The sequence below is a fragment of the Asterias amurensis genome, chromosome 6 (genome assembly GCF_032118995.1).
Source record: "Asterias amurensis chromosome 6, ASM3211899v1".
In the NCBI taxonomy this organism is placed as follows: domain Eukaryota; kingdom Metazoa; phylum Echinodermata; class Asteroidea; order Forcipulatida; family Asteriidae; genus Asterias; species Asterias amurensis.
The window spans coordinates 11,308,738-11,331,017 of record NC_092653.1 but is presented as its reverse complement, the minus strand read 5'-3'; the positions used below and the strand labels follow the sequence as shown (position 1 = coordinate 11,331,017).

The window sequence follows — 22,280 nt, the reverse complement described above, 5'->3', positions numbered from 1 at the left end:
GTTCATTTCTTATGCGTCACTTGCATCTTTTACCAATGATGAATCAGTACAGTAGCAATTCAAAGCACCACGGCCCAAATTCATAGAGCTGATTAAGGGCACCGTTCATGTTTGGTAATTGTCAAAGACCAGTGTTCTCACTTGGTGTATCCCACCATAGGCATAAAATAACAAGCCTGTGAAAATTTCGGCTCAGTTGGTCATCGAAGTTTCAAGAAAATTATGACAGAAAAAACACCCTTGTTGGAAGAATGTGTGTGCTTTCAGATAGGAATAAAAGACTTCTAGCTAGAAGTCTTTTATTATTTTAGTGAGAATTTACCTCTTTCTCAAAAACTACGTTACTTCAGAGGGGAGCCGTTTCAAACAATGTTTTATACTATCAACAGCTCTCAAATGCTTGTTACTAAGTCAGTTTTTAAGTTAATATTTGTTTTGAGTAATTTTCAAACCTGTCCCTTCTCCTTAAGCACAAAAAGTTGCATCAAAATGCTTACCAGAATAAGCTTACCAGCCAAACAGTACCATGTCACATGTACAATCTGTGACTTCTTATTTTTGCTTAGCAGAAAGTTGCGTTGAGCATAATTATCAGCTTTAACTTAAAGTTTAAGCATCTTTATCAAAATGGGCCCATGGTAAAACATGTCTAACTCTGCAGATCTGTCAACTCTTCCTGATTCTGCAGAAAGTTCTCTGACAAAGAAAAGAATTAACCTTTCAATTTTGAAATGGGAAAATCTCCTCCTGTGTTAATCTCTGCGTCGCATTTATTTTGAAAAACTAAAGCATTTAATAGTTTCGCTTAGCAGCAATAGATATCAGCTGAATTGCTATGTGATATCTATAAAAACAAAATTGCTGTTCCCGTTTTTTTTTTTTTTTTTGGGTGCGATCCAGGTTTGACCATCCTTAACTTACAGGTTGATGTTGAGCCCCCCCCCCCCCCCATCCCAATTATAGCCTAATTCTGACACGACTGACATATTTGACTTTTACTTGAGAAAGTATTTTTCTATTGCCAGTTTACATGTAGGCGTAACAAACAGCCATCCCATCATAATTGCTGATGCGACGGACTTATTATACAATTTTCAGTCGGGGGTTAGTTTGTTTTGTCGAATGAGACAAAAAACTCGGTGTCGTCTGCTAGCATAAAAGCACTTGTTTTTATATAGCGCCCTCACTCAACAAAAAACAATTCGAGTCTTGTACCCGGACGTATATCAGAAGTAAAGATAGTAGCTAAAAGCTGGGGGCGGGGTGCCTAAATTATTCAATTCTACAGAAACAATTATGGTCGCAAGAACAAATCAAAATGGAAAATTCTTTCGACTGGGAGAACATTCTGAGCCAGCTTTGGCAAGAAGCAGACATCAGAAGTATGAAAGGAGCTGTTTCACTTTCAGATGCAAGTCGGGTCTCTGGATGCATTAACTTATCGGCGTGGAGGTTTGTCAGATAATGGAGGGGCCGGGGTCGGGACTTTTTCGATTGCCTCCAATCCAATTCCAAAACCATTTTTGTTTTGCAGGCCAGTGCAGGCTGCCACTGTTTCAGTGTCGGGTCAAATAAAAGGAAATGACTGACCTGAGATTGAGAATGACTTTTGTGGGACTGTCGATTTTCATAAAATATTTAAAGAAAATTGTCCGTATCGGAAAAGTTTCCGTATGGCGCCACCACTTTTTCATTCGAAATAAAATAATATAGTATCTAATTTACCTGATTGATATATCCCTTTTTGTAAAAATGAGTGAAAAAGTGGTGGCGCCATACGGAAAGTTATCCCATTGATGATTGAGAAAGTGTTGGCAGGATAGAGTACAAATACTTTTCCACTCCTCCCCTAAAAATAAAATTGAAGTTCGTATAGATATGACTCGACGTTCCGCTATCTCCACATGCAGACCTCTGATAGCGGAACGAACCTACCTTTAGTTTCCATGTACAGCATGTCCTACTGTACTAGTACTAACTACTTAATTTTCTGGGACGCATGCACAAACACGCAGTGCATTTATCCTCGCATATATATGTGGCTGCACTTCACAGGAAGGAAGGATGAATATTGGGCAAAGTTTCCGTATGGCGCCACCACTATTTCATTCGATATGAAATAATCTAGTATCTAAAATTAGGTAGCTCATGTAAAAATGTGGTGATGCCATACGGAAAGTTATCTGAATATTGGGATAACTTTCCGTAAGGCGCCACCACTTTTTCACTCATTTTTACAAAAAGGGATATATCAATCAGGTAAATTGGATACTATATTATTTTATTTCGAATGAAAAAGTGGTGGCGCCATACGGAAACTTTTCCGAATATTGTTCTCTCAAAAAAGGCTGTGATTGTTTCATTCAGTTAAAGGCACTGGACACTATTGGTAACTACTCAAAATAATTGTTAGCATAAAATCTTACTTGGTAACAAGCAATGGAGAGCTGTTGGCAGTGTAAATCATTGTGAGAAACAGCTCCCTCAACGTAGTTTTCAAGAAAGAAGTAAAATATTTTAATTTGATTTCGAGACCTCAGAATTAGATTTTGAGGTCCCGAAATCAAGCATCTGAAAGCACACAACTTCGTGTGACAAGGGTGTTTTTCTCCCATTGTTATCTCACAACTTCAACGACCAGTTGAGTGAAACTTTTAACAGGTTTAATATTTGTTTACTTTTTTTTGCACAGAAAAACAAGGTTTACAAAGTTACAACCCTACGTTATTTCCTTTTAATTTAATTTTATTTTACTGCAGTGATATCGTCATCAGTAAGTTCATCCAAGAATTCACAAACAAGAAAGGGATAAATGGGAAATCAGAGGAGCAGAGCTCAGCATTGAGACAGAAAGGGAACTCATTCTTCCAGAAAGAGCTGTACAGTGATGCGCTATCATGCTATACACAGGTAAATGTGTGAAATGCATGGCTCCAGTTCTAGTTCTGTATCTGATTTTAGTTTCTAGTTCTAGTTTTGGTTCTGGTTCTGGTTCTAGTTCTAGTGTTCCTTCTGGGTCTGTTTCTGGTTACGTAGTTGTAATTCTACTTCTGGTTTTGTTTCTGGTTCTAGTTCTAGAACTGGTTCTGCTTCATCTAATTCTATTTCTAGCTCTGGTTCTGGAACTTTCTATTAATGGTTCTGGTGGTTGTGCTAGTTCTGGTTCTAGTTCTCTTCCTAGTTCTACTTCTTGGTGCTGTTTTGGGTTCTAGTTCTAGTTATACTCCATCTGATTTTATTTCGAGTTCTGGTTTTAGTTCTGGTTCTGGTTCTGCATGGTTCTAGTTCTGTTTCTGTTTCTGTTTCTAGGTCCAGTTCTACTTCTGGGTCAGGTTCAGGTTCGTCATTCCATAAACTCCTTAATGTGATGTGAATTGCGAACACGTAGGCACTCAAAATATAAAAACTGGAAACCCATTGGTTCAGGTAAAGGATATGTTCTTAAAGAGAAGGGGGTACTATAGATTATTATTATTATTATTTATTTGGCAATTCACATAAAAATAGAAATAAAAACAAAAAAATAAAAATAATTTGAGACAAGTAGGATTTGAAACTTTGCATGGTGGAGATAAGATATAGAAGAGTTTGCGGTAACACCATGTAATAACAATCTCTAAATGAGTTGGGGTGGTTCTGAAAAGAACCGTTGGGTTAACTCGACGTTTCGATCAGTATGCTCTGATCGTCTTCTGGAGAATGCTGGACTCTGATGCTGCATGCTGCTTAAGTACTAGGCGGTGGATCAGCGGTGATGCACGAAGGCGGGAAATGTAGGCGGGAAGTGAACTCGATGATGCGTGGTGAAACAAGATATATTTCTTTAATGCATCATCATGTATTTTTTAAAGTTAACGATAGCATGAACCTCTTGTTAACTTGTTTTATTAAAACCTGTCTTTTTTTATGTAGAGTGTAATGATGGCTCCTGATGATTGTTCTCCTATTCCAACGAATGATGCGTCTCCATGTTTAGCGACAGCTCTTGGAAACCGCTCTGCAGCCCTGTATCATCTCGGCCACTATGAGGTAGAAGATCTAGGGGTCTTTAAAGACACTGGACATCTTTGGTTATTGTCAAAGACCAGTCTTCTCACTTGGTGTATCTCAACATATGTGTAAAATAACAAACCTGTGAAAATATTAGCTCAATTGGCGTCAAAGTTGTGAGATAATAATGAGATAGAGAAAATCTTGTCACACAAAGTTCCGACTCTCAGATGCTTGATTTCGGGACCGTAAAATCTAATTCTGAGGTCTCAAAATGAAGTTCGTGGAAAATTACTTCTTTCTCGAAAAACTACGTCACTTCAGACTCAGAGGGAGCTGTTTCTCACAATGTTTTATACTATCAACCTCTCCCCATTACGCGTTACCAAACGAGGTTTTATGTTAATAATTATTTTGAGTAACTACCAATAGTGTTCAGTGCCTTTAAAAACATCCATACAGCTCTGGCTTGGGCTTTGGCTAAGGCTGACTCAGCCACTTGAGCAAGATAGGTTAAGGAGCCAAGTTTGCTTAAAAGTAAGCAATTTTCACGGGTTAGCAAGAATATTAGGCAAGCAGCTTGCGCGTTCATAATGGATTTGTATTTGTTTTGCTTACAGTAAGATAGAATGCCGTTTATTGTTAGCAGCGCTATGTGAAATGGTAATGAAACAGTAAGAACATACTAGCCATAGAAGCAGCTCTCTGAAATTGGGTCCTGTTAAATCATAAAATATCATAATATTTGGCTTTACCCATACACTGAAGTGCAAACCTGATACTTCACAGCGTACCAGAGGCAATTGCCTCCATTGCCCTCTGGTCATCCCTTACAAAAAAGTCTGATCTATAGGCGAAATACCTATATAATCCTATAGGATTTAAATAGGATTCCTATAGATGATGTGACCTATGTTTACATTCAAACTGCCCTCTGTTGACAAAAAAAACTGTATACGTCATGTTTCGCCGGGCAAAAAGACGCGTTGTCATGGTAAGATTGCATACACTTTCTAGCTGGCTGCCAAAACACAAAGGTTTTGCCCGGCGGTATGCGCACGAATCATGTTATGGTTTTCGAGTGATGTCAGAGGTCACATCGTCTTTAGAATTCCTATAGATTCCTATAGGATTCCTCTAAGATTCTTATGTTTTTGTTGTTGTAAGGGATTGCCTCGGTGCCCCTTGAAATGTTCCTGAATAGACACTTCCAATTTCCTCATAGAGGTGCCCTTTACCAAGGAGAAAATGCCTTGATGCCCTTGCCCTTTTAAAAACAAAGCATCGGCTCTGGAAGTGTGTTAAGCACTATATACTCGGTACTTTTTTGAGTTATGTGAAAAATTCCATATCTCTCAGGGGGGCTTTGAACGTACGACATTTGCCATTCGAGAGCAGGTTTCTGATACACTAGACCACTGAGCTTGCCCAGTAGCTAGTGGCATAAAGTATCAGATAAATTTAAGAGGATTGAATTGTTTATGATACAACTTGATATTTAAGACAATGCAAAGGAAAGTAACAATTGTAACAATTGGTTGTGTATAAAGATTGATTGCACATCATGCATTGACCACCATCATTGATGAAACGTGGATGTGGCATGAAAGGCTATCATTGTCTCAGAGTTGTGCGCAGTGCTTACACTTTTCAATTGTATATTATCAATGATGGTGATTCTTTAGCTTGCCATGGAAGATTGCCAGAGGGCCGTTAATTGTGGATATCTGAGGACGTCATTGTATAAAGTACTGCAAAGGAAGGGACAGTGCCTGCTAGCATTGGGACACCCCAGCCAGGCTAGGGAGGGTAAGTAGATGGAGTGACCTGTGAGAAACGCTTGACAAATTGATTTGCTTAGCTGATATTAGTGCAGAGAACCAGTCATGAGTAATGTACACTGCATTGTACTTTAGCTGGTTACCCATTTCTGCTTCTAAGCAAGATTTTCTGTGCTACATGTAAGCATTTTTTGTGCAGTGTCCCGGCCTGTTAAATCAGAAAACTGTGTCTGTCATGAGTAAAGTACACTGCATTGTACTTTAGCTGGTTACCCATTTCTGCTTAGCAAGATTTTCTGTGCTAAGCATTTTTTGTGCAGTGTACCGAGCCGTTTATATCAGAAAACTGTATCTGAAATGCTAAAATAAATGCAACAGCTGATTTCGGTTGTTGTGACCAAAATTAAGGACACTGTGTTTCCATGCCGAAAATTGCGCACGGTTTTTACCAGTTCTCCTCACTCGCACAATGGATTAAGCCCAAATTTTTACCGGTCTGTTATTTTGTGTATATGGTCACACAAAACATAAATACTGTTGCAGCATCTGCGACTGATTTGTCCGCTCTGCAAATCCTGTATAATACCTTTTAATTGCATGACATTAACTTTTTAAAGACACTGGACAGTACTGGTAATTGTCAAAATCCAGTCTGTTCACTTGGTGTATCTCAACATATGCATAAAATAACAAACCTGTGAAAATTTGAGCTCGATTGGTCGTCGAAGTAACGAGATAACTATGAAAGAAAAAACACCCTTGTCATACCAAGTTGTGTGCATTCAGATGCTTAATTTCGAGACCTCAAGTTCTACATGTAAATCTGAGGTCTAGTAATCAAATTCGTGGAAAATTACTTCTTTTTCGAAAACTATTCCACTTCAGAGGGAGCCGTTTCTCACAATGTTTTATACTATCAACCTCTCCCCATTACTCGTTACCAAGTAAGGTTTTATGCTAATAACTATTTTGAGTAATGACCAATAGTGTCCACTGCCCTTAACAAAGGTGCTGACAGTGGTTCAACAACTATTATGTTCGTATAAAATTTTGCCCAAATAAAGATGCTGGTGAACTAATCAATGACAAAAACGGATTGGAATGCAAGCTTATCTCTATTAGGTATATTTTTATGCAGCTCAAAGTCAAACAAAATGCTGTCTCCGGACAGAGAGCCAGAGAGAACTTAAAATATACTTTAAATGCAGAAACATTTTCTGCAAATAATAAGATTTATCGACAGGCCGTGTCAAGTAGTCGTTTATTTGCATTTTTAAGTTACAATTTGCATTTTTATTGCTTTCAGAATAAGACATCTAATAAACTGTTTCCCATGTGAATTTCAAGTGAGAAAAGGAGGTGATGTTTTGTTATCATACAGGAAATGCCAAAAGTTGAAAAGAAGAATTTCAGGCTTTGAATTTCAGCAATTTTCCTCTTGTAAGGGGCACTTTTATGAGGAAAATTTTAATTTGTATTTGAACTTTGCAAAGGGCACCGCAGCAAAAGCACAGGGTACCAGGGCAATTGCTGTGGGTGCCGTGGGTTATTTGTTGGCCTGTTTCGTTTAAAACTAGCTTTGGACAGTTGGTGAAGAGTATTGATAATTTCTTCAGTAAATTAAAAGTGGTCTTCTTTAAAAAAACAAAATCTGTTCAGCTTTCACAGAAGCAATCCTGTCGTTAGATGAAGCAGATGGCATGGATCCAAAGAGAAAATGTAAGTACATGTAGACTTATTTTTCAAGTAAAAAAACCCAAAACAATTTAACTAGTTTGGGGTAGAACAAAGCAAGATTTACTTGAGCGGGACGTGAACCTGTGACCTCCGGATTAACGTGCTTGAACAATAAATCCACTCTATTATCGTTATTTCTCAGCTTTGCTGAAGCTGGATCTGGAGAAACTTGTACACCAGACTTCACAGTCCAGGTAATTATTACATTTCATCATCAAAATGCTAAAGTACATTGCCACCAGTGTTCAGAAGTGACATTTTTTTGTCTGGGGGTTTTCCGAGAGTGTCAGGGTTATCCTGTATCTTTACGTGTTTATGTCCCTTATACTGTATATTTGATGTAATTTTATACATCTATTTATCTTCTCCATTTTTGGAGGTTTTGAGGAAAGAAAAAAAAGGGGGAAAAAAATAATAATAATAATGCCATAGGGCTTGTGTTCTAGGATAGGTACATGTAGTGCATGGATGGGTAGTGCAATTTAGTTTTACTAGTCTTGTCTCAGACCTGCGTGGTATTGTTTGGTCCTTTTGTTAGAACATTTACTCGTGTACTTCCCCAGATTAATTTATAATATTTGAATGCTCCCTTCATTCACCCATTTTTCATTTTCCCCATGCTAATATTCAGATGGAGTCCTTCCAGATCCGTTAGGTTCCCCTGCTGTTTTTAGCTCACCATTGCATTGTAGATTTATCCTGCACCATGCAAGCACACAGCACACATTACACAGTACACCGTACATACATGTAATACCAGATTGGCGGACTGTACTCACCAAGGAAGATGAAGTTATTTCTCCTGTTCTCCATGAAGGCCATCATATATGAACATTAATATTTTGATTTATTATAATTGTACTCCTTGCAGTGAGAACCTACCACCAGTCATTACCATAAATCAGTCAGTGGAAGAAACTCTGACTTGCCCATCAGACAATCTCGCCAATGCATCTAGATCCTTAGACCTACAGCATTCTGCAGACCGGGGAAGGTACTTGGTGGTAAGATTATTCAAATTTGATAAACTATACTTATTTCAGCCCTAGGAGTAGGTGGCAACGGCCTCTGAAAAAAAAAAAATTGTAGCCCACACCTTGAGTACACACTGAGTACACAGTCCTTGCTCCTTATAAAATACATTGTCACCTTTTTCATAAAGTGATAATAAATGTGTTGAAAATCACTAACTTTTGCAATTCGGTTTTTATCCAAATAATAATGATAATAATTAAATAGTGCACACATCCTAGTAGCTACATCACGGCACTTCACAACATTATTATCCTGTTCACTTCGCTTTCGCAATTTGCATGAAGTATGAATGGGGCTTTATGTGACTTGGCTTAAAGGCACTGGACTCTATTGGTAATTACTCAAAATAGTTGTTAGTAAAAAAAACTTTCTTGGTAGCGAGCAATGGAGAGCTGTTAATAGTATACAACATTGTGAGAAACCTTTGAGGAAAAGGTAATTTCAATAATAAGCCAATAACAATAATAATAAGCATCTGAACGCACACAACTTTTGCCACAAGGTTGGATTTTCGTTCATTATTCTCTTGCAACTTTGATGGCCAATTGAGTCCAACTTTACACAGGTTTGTTATTTTATGCATTTATTGAGATACACCAAGTGAGAACACTGGTCTTTGACGATTACCAAAGGTGCCCAGTGCCTTTAAACTGCCCTTGTTGACTATTTGTTTCCACTGGATTCAAGCACTGGTGTTTGATCAGCAGAGTGTGGGTTCGAACCCCGGTCGTGACACTTGCTACATAAAATTGGGGAGGTAGTGCTTTCTGCTCTACCGGCCAGGCTTCGTTTCGATGATACCCAAGCCTACATTCGTATGGACTGTGAAAGGGGTAACCCTGTTTCAGCCCTAAGAGTAGGTGGTAACAGCCTCTGGAAAATATAATTGTAGCCTACACCTCGAAGTGGCTGTCAGGTCTTGTGTGTCAGGCGACTTGCATAAAAAAAAAACTTGCTGTATTTTGCAGGCTGAAGTACCAGTGAGTGCAGGAGAACTACTTATCAAGGAGGTACCGTATGCCGTGTTGTTATTACCAGAGTACCACAGCACACACTGCCATCAATGCTGTAGGAAGACAATTAACCCTATACCGTGAGTATCCTGTACCGTGTTCTAGTCTCAGCTGTAGTTACATTTCAGGGAATGTGTTGGGAACTTCTGGGAAAGTGTTTGGAACTTTAGAGAAAATGTTGAAAAGATTAAGGAAAGTTTTTGGAAGTTTGGGGAAAGCGTTGGAAACTTTGAGGAAAGTGTTGTAATGTTGGGGAGTGTTGATAACTTCAAGAAAAATGATGGGAAAATGTGATGTTGGGGAAAGTGTTTGGTAGTTTTCGGGAAAGTGTTGGGAAGTTTGAGGAAAGTATTGGGAACTTTGAGGGAATGGTGGAAAATTTGTGGAAAATATCGGAAAAAATCTTACAATAATCAAAATATTTGATTGCTTTCAAAACTTGTACCCAGAATCACTGAGAGTCTGTTTTCCTGTCGTTAAAGACAGAAGATGTAATTCTACTGTAAACCTTTCCAACTTTTAAGCAGTTTGGCTCCAATGATTTCAAGACACAAGCAGTAAATGCATGTAAATTTTGTCTCAAACAATCCTCTTTGAATGGCACAGAAAAGTAGCTCTGTTGAAAATGCAAACCTCACTTTATTGTTTATTTGGTTATCTATGATGTGGTTGTATGTTGCAGTTGCCCAGACTGTATATATGTCCAGTATTGCAGTGACCAGTGTCTCCTCACTGCCCAGGAGTCTCACCATTGGCTGGAGTGTGGTCATTATAACAACCTCCAGACTGTAAGTACTGACCTTTGACATTATTGACCTCAACTGCAAATGCCCCCCTCCCCCCCCCCAGAAAAAAAAAAAAAAAAAAAAGGCAACAAAAACTCATGAAACCTTGAGTTGACTTCTTGCTGTGGTCAGACTAGTCTTGGTAGCCGCCAATATTGCAACACGAATTTCTGGAATTCGAAAGGATTCTCACTTTCCCCCAAAAAAAGAGCACCCCTTCTGCAGTTGTGCCGTTAAGATTTAAATGTTTCTCCAGTGCTTTCAGAATGTGCAACCTTCTTTGACCTCAGTGAGAGAGCTTCATGTGCTAGTTCTGTTATCTGCAAAGATCTAGAACCTTATTTCATCAATATTTTTGTTTCCAGCTTGGCACGGAAGCATGGCTCAGCCTCCGGATGCTCCTCAAAGCAAAATGCTGGTGTAGTATCGGGTCAGTAACACAAGCCTCAACATCAACGACAAGTAGCAACAACTGGCAGCAATGTGGTCACGTTTCTTCCACCGAAATCCTCGCCTTCAGTGGAATGAACAGTGACATGAGAGACTCGACCGTTCACAATGTGCCTCACGTCCATGATGGTACCCCACACCTCAAAGGTGTAACCTCAAACAGTGACAGCTCCTCAAACTTCAGTACCACCCACCTCGGTAGAGAGAGCCTGATGGTAGGCTCCTCCTCATTCGGAGGTGGAGTCAACTCTGTAAGAATGCCCAAAACTGGTGGGTATAACGAGGTACCGGGGGTACAGTACCCCACTCGGGGTACATGTACCTCACTCCAGGGTTGTGGTAGAGACGGCTGCTATCAAAGTGACTACGAGGCTGTGTATCACCTCATGCCTCACACTGAGAATCACACTCCACAAGAACTCTTCAATATGACCATGGTAAGTGAGAGAGAGAGGTTTGGTCTGCAGTTTGGAACTTTTAATGGAGTCTGATTTTGTTGTGAGTTTCAAAAGAGTTAGTATCGAAAACTGATGCCCCACATCAAGCTGTGCATTTGCCTCTATTTTGTACTCTCCTCGACAATAAAATAAGTATAGCACTACCGATCGGTAGTGCTATACTTATTTTATTGTATAATTTTTCTCCTTCCGTTTTGTTTGTAAATACACAAGCCTGGAACTCAACAGAGACCATGGCATCTGTTGCACTGGTCTTGGCCTTGGTATCCCTTCAAATAGTCCAACAGACTTTTAAAGATTTTCAAAGCATTTTCCTTGGTGCCCTGTGCTTTTGCTGTGGTGCCCTCTGCAAGGTTCCATACAAATGTACATTTTCCCCATGAAAGTGATCCTTACCAGAGGAAAGTTGCTGTGCCCCTTAAAGGGCGAAGTTTAAGACTTGTGCTTAATGTTTCTTATTTATATCCCTCCACAGACAGCCATTCTGCTGTCTAAGTGCATCAAATCACAGCTACAAAGCGTCCCACAATGGAGGCACTCTGTAGAATGCAGCACCCAGTGCTGTACACCACACCGCACCACAGATGCTGCATCACCACAGTGTAGTCACAAGACAAAACAAGACGTTGTACATCACACACAGCCAGAGTCATGTGAAAACACCATGGGAGTCAAGTCAGGCATCGACCAACCACTAGAAACACAGGATGTACATTTTGGGTGTGGCTCGAGATTTGACTCGAGCTTGGAACAGATGGACAATTCTAAGAACTGCTGCTGCTCGCCTGTTGTCGCTGTGCTTCTGCTGCGGCACATACAGCAACTGAAGTGCAATGCTCACGCTGTGACAGCAATCCACACCTCAGCCAATGAAAATCCTCTCAACAGCCGACATTCAAGGTCACCCACTTCTAACAACTTCGACAGTACGGCTCTGATGGGTCAGAGGATAAAGGATGACACACCAGTAGACACAAGGGTAGACAGACAGGGTGGTAATTCCATAGACCCAGTGGTTGATACAACCAGACAGGTCCGAGTAGCTACTGCAGTCTACCCTACTGCTAGTCTGCTCAACCATGCATGTGAGCCCAACATTATTGCAAGGTAATTGTTTTTCATTGGTCCAAAAAAACGTTATTGAAGTATTTATCTGTTGGAAAGACAGTACACTTACTCAGTCCTCTTTTGGCATGTCGTGGGCAAGCTCTGGTTTTCGTCAGCAACAGAATGTGGGTTTATGAAATGTGCATTCTTCTCTACCAGCCAGGCTGCTAGTTGATGATTCTCATTTCTACATCCTTATTGGACTGTAAAGGGAGTAAAATATCATCTGTGAGGGGCAAAACAGACAAGTAATCCCCCAAATGAATATTCTTTATTCCTTATAATATAACGATAACATTGTTGTGAAAAAAAGAGGATTAATTTGGGGGGCTCAAGATCACACCTCCCTTACACTAACTAAATAAATAATAAATAAAGCAAAAAATTATAAAGCACCAAATCCATCGAAAAAAACAATGCTCTATGGCGCTAATACACAACCACATTTAATTTTGTTATTGATTTGAAATGGGAGGTTGAACCATTACCTTTAATGTGTACTCTCTGCCTCGTGTCTCTTTTTATTTATTTCCCTTTGACTGCTTCTGTTAAAATACTAGCTTATGACCATGTTGTGTCAGGCAACCTTCAAGAAATATTCTGCTAGCTTCGGATTGGATTTTGTAAAAACGATTAAATACGATGGAAAGTTCTAAATGAGTCGGGGTGGTTCTGAAATAAACCGTTGGTTTCAACTTATTGTGTCGATTAGTATGCTCTGATCGTCTTCTGGAAAAAAAGCTCCAGAAGATTCTACAGAAGAGTTGAAACAAACGGTTCTTTCCAGAACCACCCAAACTCATTTAGAGACAGTCATTACATGGTGTTACCGCAAACCTTTCCATATCGTATTTCCACCATGCAAAATTTCAAATCCTACTTAACGACTAAATAGTTCAACAGAAGTCTGTTACAAGTTACATTGTATCCGTTTAAGAAAATCAACTTCAATGCACAAAAAATTCCTTTTTTCTCATTGTACAATTTTGTCTGTGTATATAGTTTTGATGGTGATGTGTTGAGTATTAGAGCCATTCGGAATATTGAAGCTGGAGAGGAGATTCTACATTGTTATGGTGAGTAGGATAATCACAACTGACTTTATTCTTTATGAAGTGGTATAAAACGATTCTGAAAGGTGGTTTACAAAATGGGGACCAGACTGATTTAGTCCGCGTGACGAGCACAACTTGGAAACCTTGAAAACCCTAAACTTACATTTTAAAAGGTGCTTTACAAAAGCACAGTGGTGTCCAGTACTTTTCAGTCGATCATCAATTACTGCTGCAATCTAATGGGTACCAGACTGATTTACTCAGTGCGCTGATGAGCACAATGATTTATAACATCTCTTTGCGCAGACTGGCTTTACATGAGCACAGCATTACTTGTCTACTATAACAATAACTTGATTGCGCTTGACGCACTGAGTGAATCAGTCTGGTCCCCAATAGATCATAGCAGTTGATCAGATAAATGTTGTTAAGTTGTTGAGGGAACCCGACAAAGTATGGTTTTCGAGCCATGCTTATGAGAACAACAAATTCACACTCGTGACTCCAAAAACATTTGATTTCTAATGTCTAGTCAAGTCGATCTGTGCTTGTATGATAGCTATCTTTTAAACATGAATACCGTACATCAAAGAAAACTTCAATTTTTGTTTTCAGAGCTTAATTTTCTACTCCTTTATGAATGATTGTGTAGGAAATCAGAAAAGAAAGTCGTATAATGACCATAAGTACTTAAAATCAAAGTCCAAATTCATTTTTTCAGTCATGTATCGAGTACAAAGAATTGTAATTCTAGATGGTTTTGAGAATCAGTGAAAACTAAGAGGCTGTTTCTTAATCTGTCCGCAGGTCCTCATGCCAAACACATGAGCAAGGAAGACCGACAGAGAGCTCTGCAGGAGCAATACTTTTTCACTTGCTCATGTGATGCATGCAAATTAGCAACAGGTGACGAAATGGAGACTTGTGATTGGTCCAACGCGTATAAGTAAGTCCCTAAAAGGCAAAGTTTTTGAAACCGGTCTGTTGTTTTAAAGCCATTGGACACTTTCTGAACAGAACAAATATTTAAAGTTCACAGATTAACTTACAGGGTTTACAGAAGGTACTGGTAAAAGACTTCCCTTGTAGTATTATTCCATGAAATGCTTTACTTTTGGAGAAAACATTAAAAAAATTCAATTCTCGATATTGAGAATAACGGATTTATTTGAAACACATGCTATGACGTGGCGAAACGTGCGGAAACAAGGGTGGGTTTTCCCGTTATTTTCTCCCGACTCCGATGACCGATTGAGCCTAAATTTTCACAGGTTTGTTATTTTAAGTTGTGATACACGAAGTGTGGGCCTTTGGACAATACTGTTCACCGATGTTGTGTGATTGCTTTAATCCAATATAAATGTAGATGGACACAATGAAACTAAAATGTGAAAATTTCATTTCAAATGGTGGTCGCATTTTTGAGAAATCGCCAAAAACACCCGAGCAATACACAATCTGAGAAAATTTATGACAGTAACGCTTCTCAGATTCAAACTTCGGGGAAAAAAACTGATATCTTATTATACGACCATGTTACTTCTAAGTGAAATGTTTCTCAATATTATGCTTTATACTATTGAAAGCTGATGTAGGCTTCTATCAAATGTTCTTATTGCCATTAAATGCACTGGACACTATTGGTAATTACTCAAAATATTGATTAACTTACTTAGTAACAAATAATGGGGAGAGGTTGGAAGTAATTATTAGCATAAAACCTAACTTGGTAACTACTAATAGGGAGAGGTTGATAGAATAAAACATTTTGAGAAACGGCTCCCTCTGAAGTGGAGTAGTTTTTGAGAAAGAAGTAATTTTCCATGAGTTTGATTTCGAGACCTCAGATTTAGAACTTGAGGTCCTGAAATCAAGCATCTGAACGCACACATCTTCGTGTGACAAGGGTGTTTTTTCTTTCATTTTTATCTCGCAACTTCAAAGACTGATTGAGCTCAAATTTTCACAGGTTTGTTAGTTTATGCCTATGTTGAGATACTCGAAGTGAGAAGACTGGTCTTTGACAGTTACCAATAGTGTCCAGTGTCTTAAAGTTTAAGACTGAATACCAAATGATAACACTCCGTTCAACAAAATCAAGAAGTGTCAAAAACAATATATGCTAGTAACATGAACAATCAATTTTAAGAAGTATCTTTCTTTCTTTCTTTCTTTTTGTAAATTTAAAAACAGGTGTTTCAAGTGTTCCCAGCCTCTGATGGTAAAGAAAGGACACAAGAAAGTCGGTTTGTGTTTCAACCAGAAATGCAAAAATACACAGAACTTAGCAAAGTTGTCAAAGGTAATTCCTCACTAGCAATACAGACATAAACTCATCTTGGGTTGTAAAAAATAGTTATTGACAAAGTCATTTTGATGTGTGTATTTTTCAACTGAAAGAGTTTTTTTTTTTCGTTTTTTTTCTTACTCAAAGGAGAAGGAAAGAGCATCCAATTTGTTTAAACTCTCTCAACATTTTATGGAATGCAAGCATATCGAAGGTGAGAAAATCAAATGAAAATTAAAACAACTTTTGGGGTTAGTTACTGTACACCTTTTAAAAACAGTCTAGAACACCACACCCAAGCCCCGGACTCATCTTTTGTAGCCTGAATTTTCCTGATTTTAGGACTTTCTCAAAATCATCTTGAGTGTTTAAATTGTCTTAAAATAAGTAAGGCAAAGGGAATAAGAAATAATACACCCTGTGTCCACTGAGGCAAAGCTGTAGTTTTGCATTTCTGATTATGCACAGAGTCTGCAAACCTCCTGAAGTGTAACATCCGAGGAGTTGGATTGGAATTAGTAAAAAACGATTAAATGGTTAAACAGTAGTGAAAAGTTATATATGACATGCCACTTTTCAGACTGCAGATCTCAAACATATAGAAAAGGCTTTAATTTGTAACACTTAAAAAAGCTCACTTTTTTAAGCTGATTGCTCTTTGTGGGGTTTTTGTTTTTGTTGTACAGAGTGCCTTGGAATTCTGCATCAATGTTACAACATCCAACAAACGATTTTATATCAACACCACAAAGCCCTGGCTGAGTCTCAAGATTGCTTGGCCAAATGCTACGCCCAGATAGGTAAGGTTACATTCAAGTTCCTTTACAACTTATTTCGCATGGATGGCGCGATGGCTACCTTTAAAGGGAAGGTACACGTTTGGTAATTACTCAAAACAAATATTAACTTAAAAACTCACTTGGTAACGAGCATTGGAGAGCTGTTGAAAATATAAAACATTGTGGGAAACGACTCCCTCTGAAGTAACATAGTTTTTGAGAAAGGGGTAATTTCTCACTAAAATAATAAAAGACTTCTAGCTAGAAGTCTTTTATTCTTATCTGAAAGCACACAAATTCGTCCAACAAGGGTGTTTTTTCTTTCATCATTTTCTCGCAACCTCGATGACCAATTAAGCCCAAGTTTTCACAGGCTTGTTATTTTATGGTTATTATGGGATACACCAAGTGAGAAGACTGGTCTTTGACAATTACCAAACGTGTAACCTCTCTTTAAATGGTGTTCCTGGCTGTGGCTGCTGTATACGCCGTAGCACCTTTTCAACCCTTTTAATAAGGTGCTACATAAATGGGTCTCAGAATTCATCACTGCACTAACCTATCTTTCTGAAAGTTTTTTTATACATGTACTTAATAGTGCCTTGAGTACCTCGTCGGTAGATACATGCGCTATATAAGACTTTGATATTATTTTTATTGTCATATCTCAAGCGTTATATTTTTCCCACTACTAGGAGATTTCAAGCAGTCAGGGAAGTTTCTGAAGCTGAGTGTAGCTACAGTTGAGAAGCAGTTTGGATCAGACAGCATTGAGCTCGCCAATGAACTGCAGAAACTCTCACAGGTTTTATTCAATGCGTAGGTTGACAATACAACATTGTTTTTGATCAAAATCCTTTTACCTCATTGAGGCAATTATCCTTATTCCCTTAAACTCAAATGTAAATAGTAAATAGTAAGTAAGAACTAGTTTGACTCTTTATCTTTGGTTTGTTATTATTTGATCTTAAGTGTGAAGTTAAATTCAATTAAAAAAATTGATGCCCTTCATGGTTCCCAGCGACAGTAATACTGAAGAGAACCAGTGCGTCTTCCAAAAACAGATTTACACTTGGTTATACCCACAAGCTTACCATTTATAGTTACTTAATATTTTTCACATCATGCAAACCTTCATGACATTGGAAACTATTGGTTATTGTCAAAGACCAGTCTTTTCACTTGGTGTATCTCAACATATACATAAAACAACAAACCTGTGAAAATTTGAGCTCAATTGGTCAACGAAGTTGCGAGAGAATAATGGAAGAAAAAAACGCTCTTGTTGCACAAGTTGTGTGCTTTTAGATGCTTGATTTCGAGACCTCTAATTCTAATTCTGAGGTCTCAAAATCAAATTCAAATATTTTAGTGAGAAATTTCTTCTTTCGCGAAAACTCTGTTACTTCAGAGGAAGCCGTTTCTCACAATGTTTGATACTATCAACAGCTCTCCATTACTAATTACGAAGTAAGGTTTTATTCTAATAATTATTTTGAGTAATTATCAATAGTTTCGCACCTCAGCACAATGGGCATCTACCATTTCCACCATTTTTTGAGTCGATCCTTTATGTACATTTTGACACCCAAAATGGGATAGAATGGGCGCATGTAAGTGCACTGTGCATTGTACTGCGTGGGTCAATCCTCATACGAGATCTTCCCTTTCTTCCTAAACTCTAGACTGTCTGCATTGACTGATGATGTTTTATCATTATGTTTTATTCCACAGAGGTGAGGTACAAGACACGCTATCTGTGATTGATCCAGCCATCAATCTACTGACCTTACACTATGGAGCCAAGCATCACGACGTTCAGGAATTGACACAAATGAGATCTTGTTTAATCTCACTGTAAATCGTACTCATAACGGACACTGGACACGTTTGGTAATTGTCAAAGACCAGTATTCTCACTTAGTTGTTGAATTGCATTTGATGCTTTTTTGTTGTTGCCAATATTGAAATAAATGTCTAAACAACACATGCATAAAATAACAAAATACTTACCTCTTTCTCAAAAACTACATTACTTCAGAAGGAGTCATTTCCCTCAATGATTTATACTATCAACAGCTATCCATTGCTCGTTACCAAGTCAGTTTTTATGCAACCTTACATGGTGGCGAGTAATGGGGAGAGGTTGATGGTATAAAACATTGTGAGAAATGGCTCCCTCTGAAGTGACATAGTTTTCGAGAAAGAAGTAATTTTCCACGAATTTGATTTCAAGACCTCAGATTTAGAATTTGAGGTCTCGAAATCAACCATCTAAACGCACATAACTTCGTGTGACAAGGGTGTTTTTTCTGTCATTATTATCTCACAACTTCATTGACCAATTGAGCTCAAATTTTCACAGGTTTGTTATTTTATGCATATGTTGAGATACACCAAATGAGAAGACTGGTCTTTGACAATTACCAATAGTGTCCAGTGTCTTTAAGTCAAGTCCGAGTCTTGAGTCACTTAGTTGGATCGGTCTGAGTCTGAGTCACTTTGACTTTGTCACTTTGAGTCACTTTGAGTCACTTTGAGTCCAAGTCAAAGTCACAATTAGTTGCTTGGTGCGAGTCCGAGCCTCAGTCTCAAGTCAAGTGAGGTGAGTCCAAGCCAGAGTCTCAAGTCACTGAGGTTGATTCTGATTCTAACTCACAAGTCTTGAGTCACTTAACATGAGTTTAAATCATCAGAAAAAAAAATGAAAACTACAAGTTTATGACAAAACACTTTCGGCTAATAACCTATGAATGAGAAATGGCAAAAATCAAAACGCACCATGTATTTTTTTATTCTGTTTCTAAATGTTATGCATACTTGCTGCAGTAGATTTGTGCTTGACATGATTCTGATAAAATGTTAAGTATCTGTTTATCTATTGAATAGAAGTTTGGTTAAAGGTACTGGTGGGAGAAAAGAGCAGCCAGACTCGTTGTCGGTAGTAAAGATGAAAAAGTTGAAAAGTTTATACTAAGAGCCGACTGAATGAAGTTTGTTTGGTCTCCAATTATCTCCTAGGAAACCGTCCCATCTGACATATTGTCAATTTCAAGAAGATTTCTGTCCTCTTCACTGCTTGTGTTACACTAGAGGAAAAATGAAATGTAGCACTTTAATGACAAACTAGTTATAAATAATATCTGCATGAGCATAATATAGTAGGCCTATACCTGTTTATTTGTGTTATGTTTTCATTTTGCCTTCATGAAAGACTCTGCTAAGGCTGAAAAGTCATTCCATTAACTTTCTTTTGCATTTATACCAAAAGTTCTTTTGGGTGGTAAAGCTGTTTCAACATCTATTTTTTTTCCAACAAGTTTGTGTGTTAAATTCAATCTTACACTGGCTGCAATAAAAAGTAAAGTAATACACATCATACTTTTATACATTGTTACTCAAACATTTTTAGCACCACTTTCTATCCATTTTGTATGGCGATTTGGAAATAATAATACACTGTTCTTTCAAATTAATGTTTTGCAATCTTTTTATATACAAATTGGCAAATCACCTTAAATATATAACTATTGCCCATGACATACCACTTGTGTCAGGAATTCGAAGTGATATTAACATTTTCATTGTGTTATCTGTTGTGAGTGTACTTTATTGTGGTTGAGAGTAAAAGTATCATATTTGTAAGTTTAACTTACTCTGTGAATTTATTATGATGGTATGGAATTTATTTTTGAAAGATTCTTTCACACAAATGTAAGTGTACTTGTATAAGAAGAATATAACTCAAAATATGCTCATCACACAAAGATCACATGTTTATGTTTTTCACTGTTTCAATTCAACGTAGTTAATTAATTAATTAATTTGTTATACCTGAGCATGAACAACCTTGAGACATTTTAAAGTATTCAACATACATTTATAAGTATTTATGAAAGCTAAAACATAGGTGATTAAATAAGAATGGAATAAAGAATGTGATTTGGATTTACCACAACAACATCAGGGCCCATTCTCATTGAGCTGCTTAAGGCAGTGGACATTATTGGTAATTACTCAAAATGATTATTAGCATAACAACTGACTTGGTTAAAAGCAAAGGAGAGCTGTTGAGAGCATAAAACCTGAAGTAACATAGTTTTCAAGAAAGAAGTAATTTTCCACTAAAATATTTGAATTCGATTTCGAGACCTCAGAATTAGATTTTGAGGTCCCGAAATCAAGCATCTGGAAGCACACAACTTTGTGTGACAATGGTGTTTTTTCTTCAATTAGTATCTCGCAACTTTGACGACAAATTGAGTTCAAATTTTCACAGGTTTTTATTTTGTGCATATGTGGAGAAGACTGGTCTTTGATAACTACCAAAGGTGTCCAGTGTCTTTAAGCAACACAAAATAAAGAATAGCTAAGCGCAACAAAACTGTGCTTAAAACCAGCCAAATTACAATGTCACATACAATTTGCAAAAAAATATTGCTTAATCGAAATAGGTACCCAGCCAAAATAACAATAAGTTAACATTGTGACTGTGGTGCCCCACTGAATGTTTGCTTCGCAAAGAAATTTGTCAGCAAAATTTTCTGCTAAACGGCATGATGAAGTTACTCCCAGGTTCCTTTCAAGTGGCCTTTTTGGGTTTTTTAATTGACCCATATTCTGGTTTAATTATAACTAATAGTATTCTAAATGCTTAAAAAGAATGTACAGACAGCAACAAAAGCAACAAATATTGTTTGTTAACTTGGACAGTAAACTTTTGTTCATTTCTCTACGTTTCTGGTAGGCCTAATGCTTTGTATACACAACATGTCAGTGTTTCACAGTTTCACACGTTTATAAAGAATATATTGAATAAATGGAACTATAAAAGTTACCAAAAGTCGCATAACATTTGCTATATGTTTGTTTGTCTGTTTGTCTGTTTGTCTGTTTGTCTGTTTGTCTGTTTGTCTGTTTGTCTGTTTGTCTGTTTGTTTGTTTGTTTGTTTGTTTGTTTGTTTGTTTGTTTGTTTGTTTGTTTGTTTGTTTGTTTGTTTGTTTGTTTGTTTGTTTGTTTGTTTGTTTGTTTGTTTGTTTGTTTGTTTGTTTGTTTGTTTGTTTGTTTGTTTGTTTGTTTGTTTGTTTCAAGTTACTCAATTCAATTCAATTCAATTCAATAATACGTTTATTCCAAATTCTTGTTGAAAAAAAAGAACAACAAATTGTGAGAATTAAACAGAACATAAAAAAGTAACAAAATCAAAAGCGCATAAAATTGTACAAAAACAATATAATGTTCAAGCAAATGATAAATAAATAGCAAGATATTAACTATGTACAAGAGAGGTATGCCTTTAAGTAGTTGGTGGGGTGTCTTGGACACTTTGGAAGACCCTCCCTAACCACATCAACATACAAATGTACGAAAGAAATTGAACGATTAAGCATTGTAAGAAGTTTGTTATGATTGAGTGGCCCTACATGTACTTGATACTCATTCATCATCCTTGAAAGCAAAACTTGTTTTCCCGGATGTCTTGCAGTCATGGTCTAAATGGTACGCCATCACATTCAAATTTAAGAATAAAGGGATAATAAAGTGCAGTTAAAAAGAATAACTATTTCTCATAAAGATTGGAAGTTCCTTTTGCGATCAGCAGACAATTCATAAAGTTTTAATTGTTGCTATTTCCAAAACTTTTAATACAGATCTACTGTTATCAATGTGCCCACAATTCGGTGTGAGAACTTTTCAAATAGGCCACCAGGTATACCACATTGAAGTGCTTTTTGCCAGAAATATTCTTGAGAAGATTTTGAAGTAGGCTTATAATATTTGTTTTTTCCTTTTTCGTTTCGT

General features: G+C 37.5%; 1 protein-coding gene across 3 annotated transcripts; it reads left to right on the top strand.

The window, feature by feature from the left end:
- The first annotated feature begins 1,304 nt into the window (after positions 1-1,304).
- Positions 1,305-21,319, top strand: LOC139938937 (SET and MYND domain-containing protein 4-like). 3 transcript variants are annotated; one of them, XM_071934610.1, is made up of 18 exons: positions 1,305-1,452; positions 2,760-2,910; positions 3,913-4,029; positions 5,676-5,799; positions 7,431-7,490; positions 7,651-7,702; positions 8,380-8,512; positions 9,512-9,636; positions 10,239-10,344; positions 10,707-11,228; positions 11,725-12,356; positions 13,359-13,432; positions 14,219-14,357; positions 15,605-15,713; positions 15,846-15,912; positions 16,385-16,498; positions 17,173-17,296; positions 18,212-21,319. In XM_071934610.1, the coding sequence occupies exons 1-18, from the start codon at positions 1,319-1,321 to the stop codon at positions 18,336-18,338; spliced, it is 2,910 nt and encodes a 969-aa protein (XP_071790711.1). In that variant the 5' UTR covers positions 1,305-1,318; the 3' UTR covers positions 18,339-21,319. The 3 variants fall into 3 exon arrangements, with proteins under 3 accessions (XP_071790711.1, XP_071790712.1, XP_071790713.1); XM_071934611.1 differs by lacking the exon at positions 1,305-1,452 and adding an exon at positions 3,310-3,338 and having other exon boundaries at positions 2,767-2,910; XM_071934612.1 differs by lacking the exons at positions 1,305-1,452; positions 2,760-2,910 and adding an exon at positions 3,310-3,426.
- Positions 21,320-22,280: the final 961 nt, after the last annotated feature.

Excerpts from the sequence above, each read along its gene's own strand:
- LOC139938937 (XM_071934610.1), top strand. The coding sequence starts at position 1,319 with ATGGAAAATTCTTTCGACTGGGAGAACATTCTGAGCCAGCTTTGGCAA. Across the intron at positions 7,703-8,379 it reads CACCAGACTTCACAGTCCAG|TGAGAACCTACCACCAGTCA; the intron begins GTAATTATTACA and ends TACTCCTTGCAG. Across the intron at positions 9,637-10,238 it reads AAGACAATTAACCCTATACC|TTGCCCAGACTGTATATATG; the intron begins GTGAGTATCCTG and ends TGTATGTTGCAG.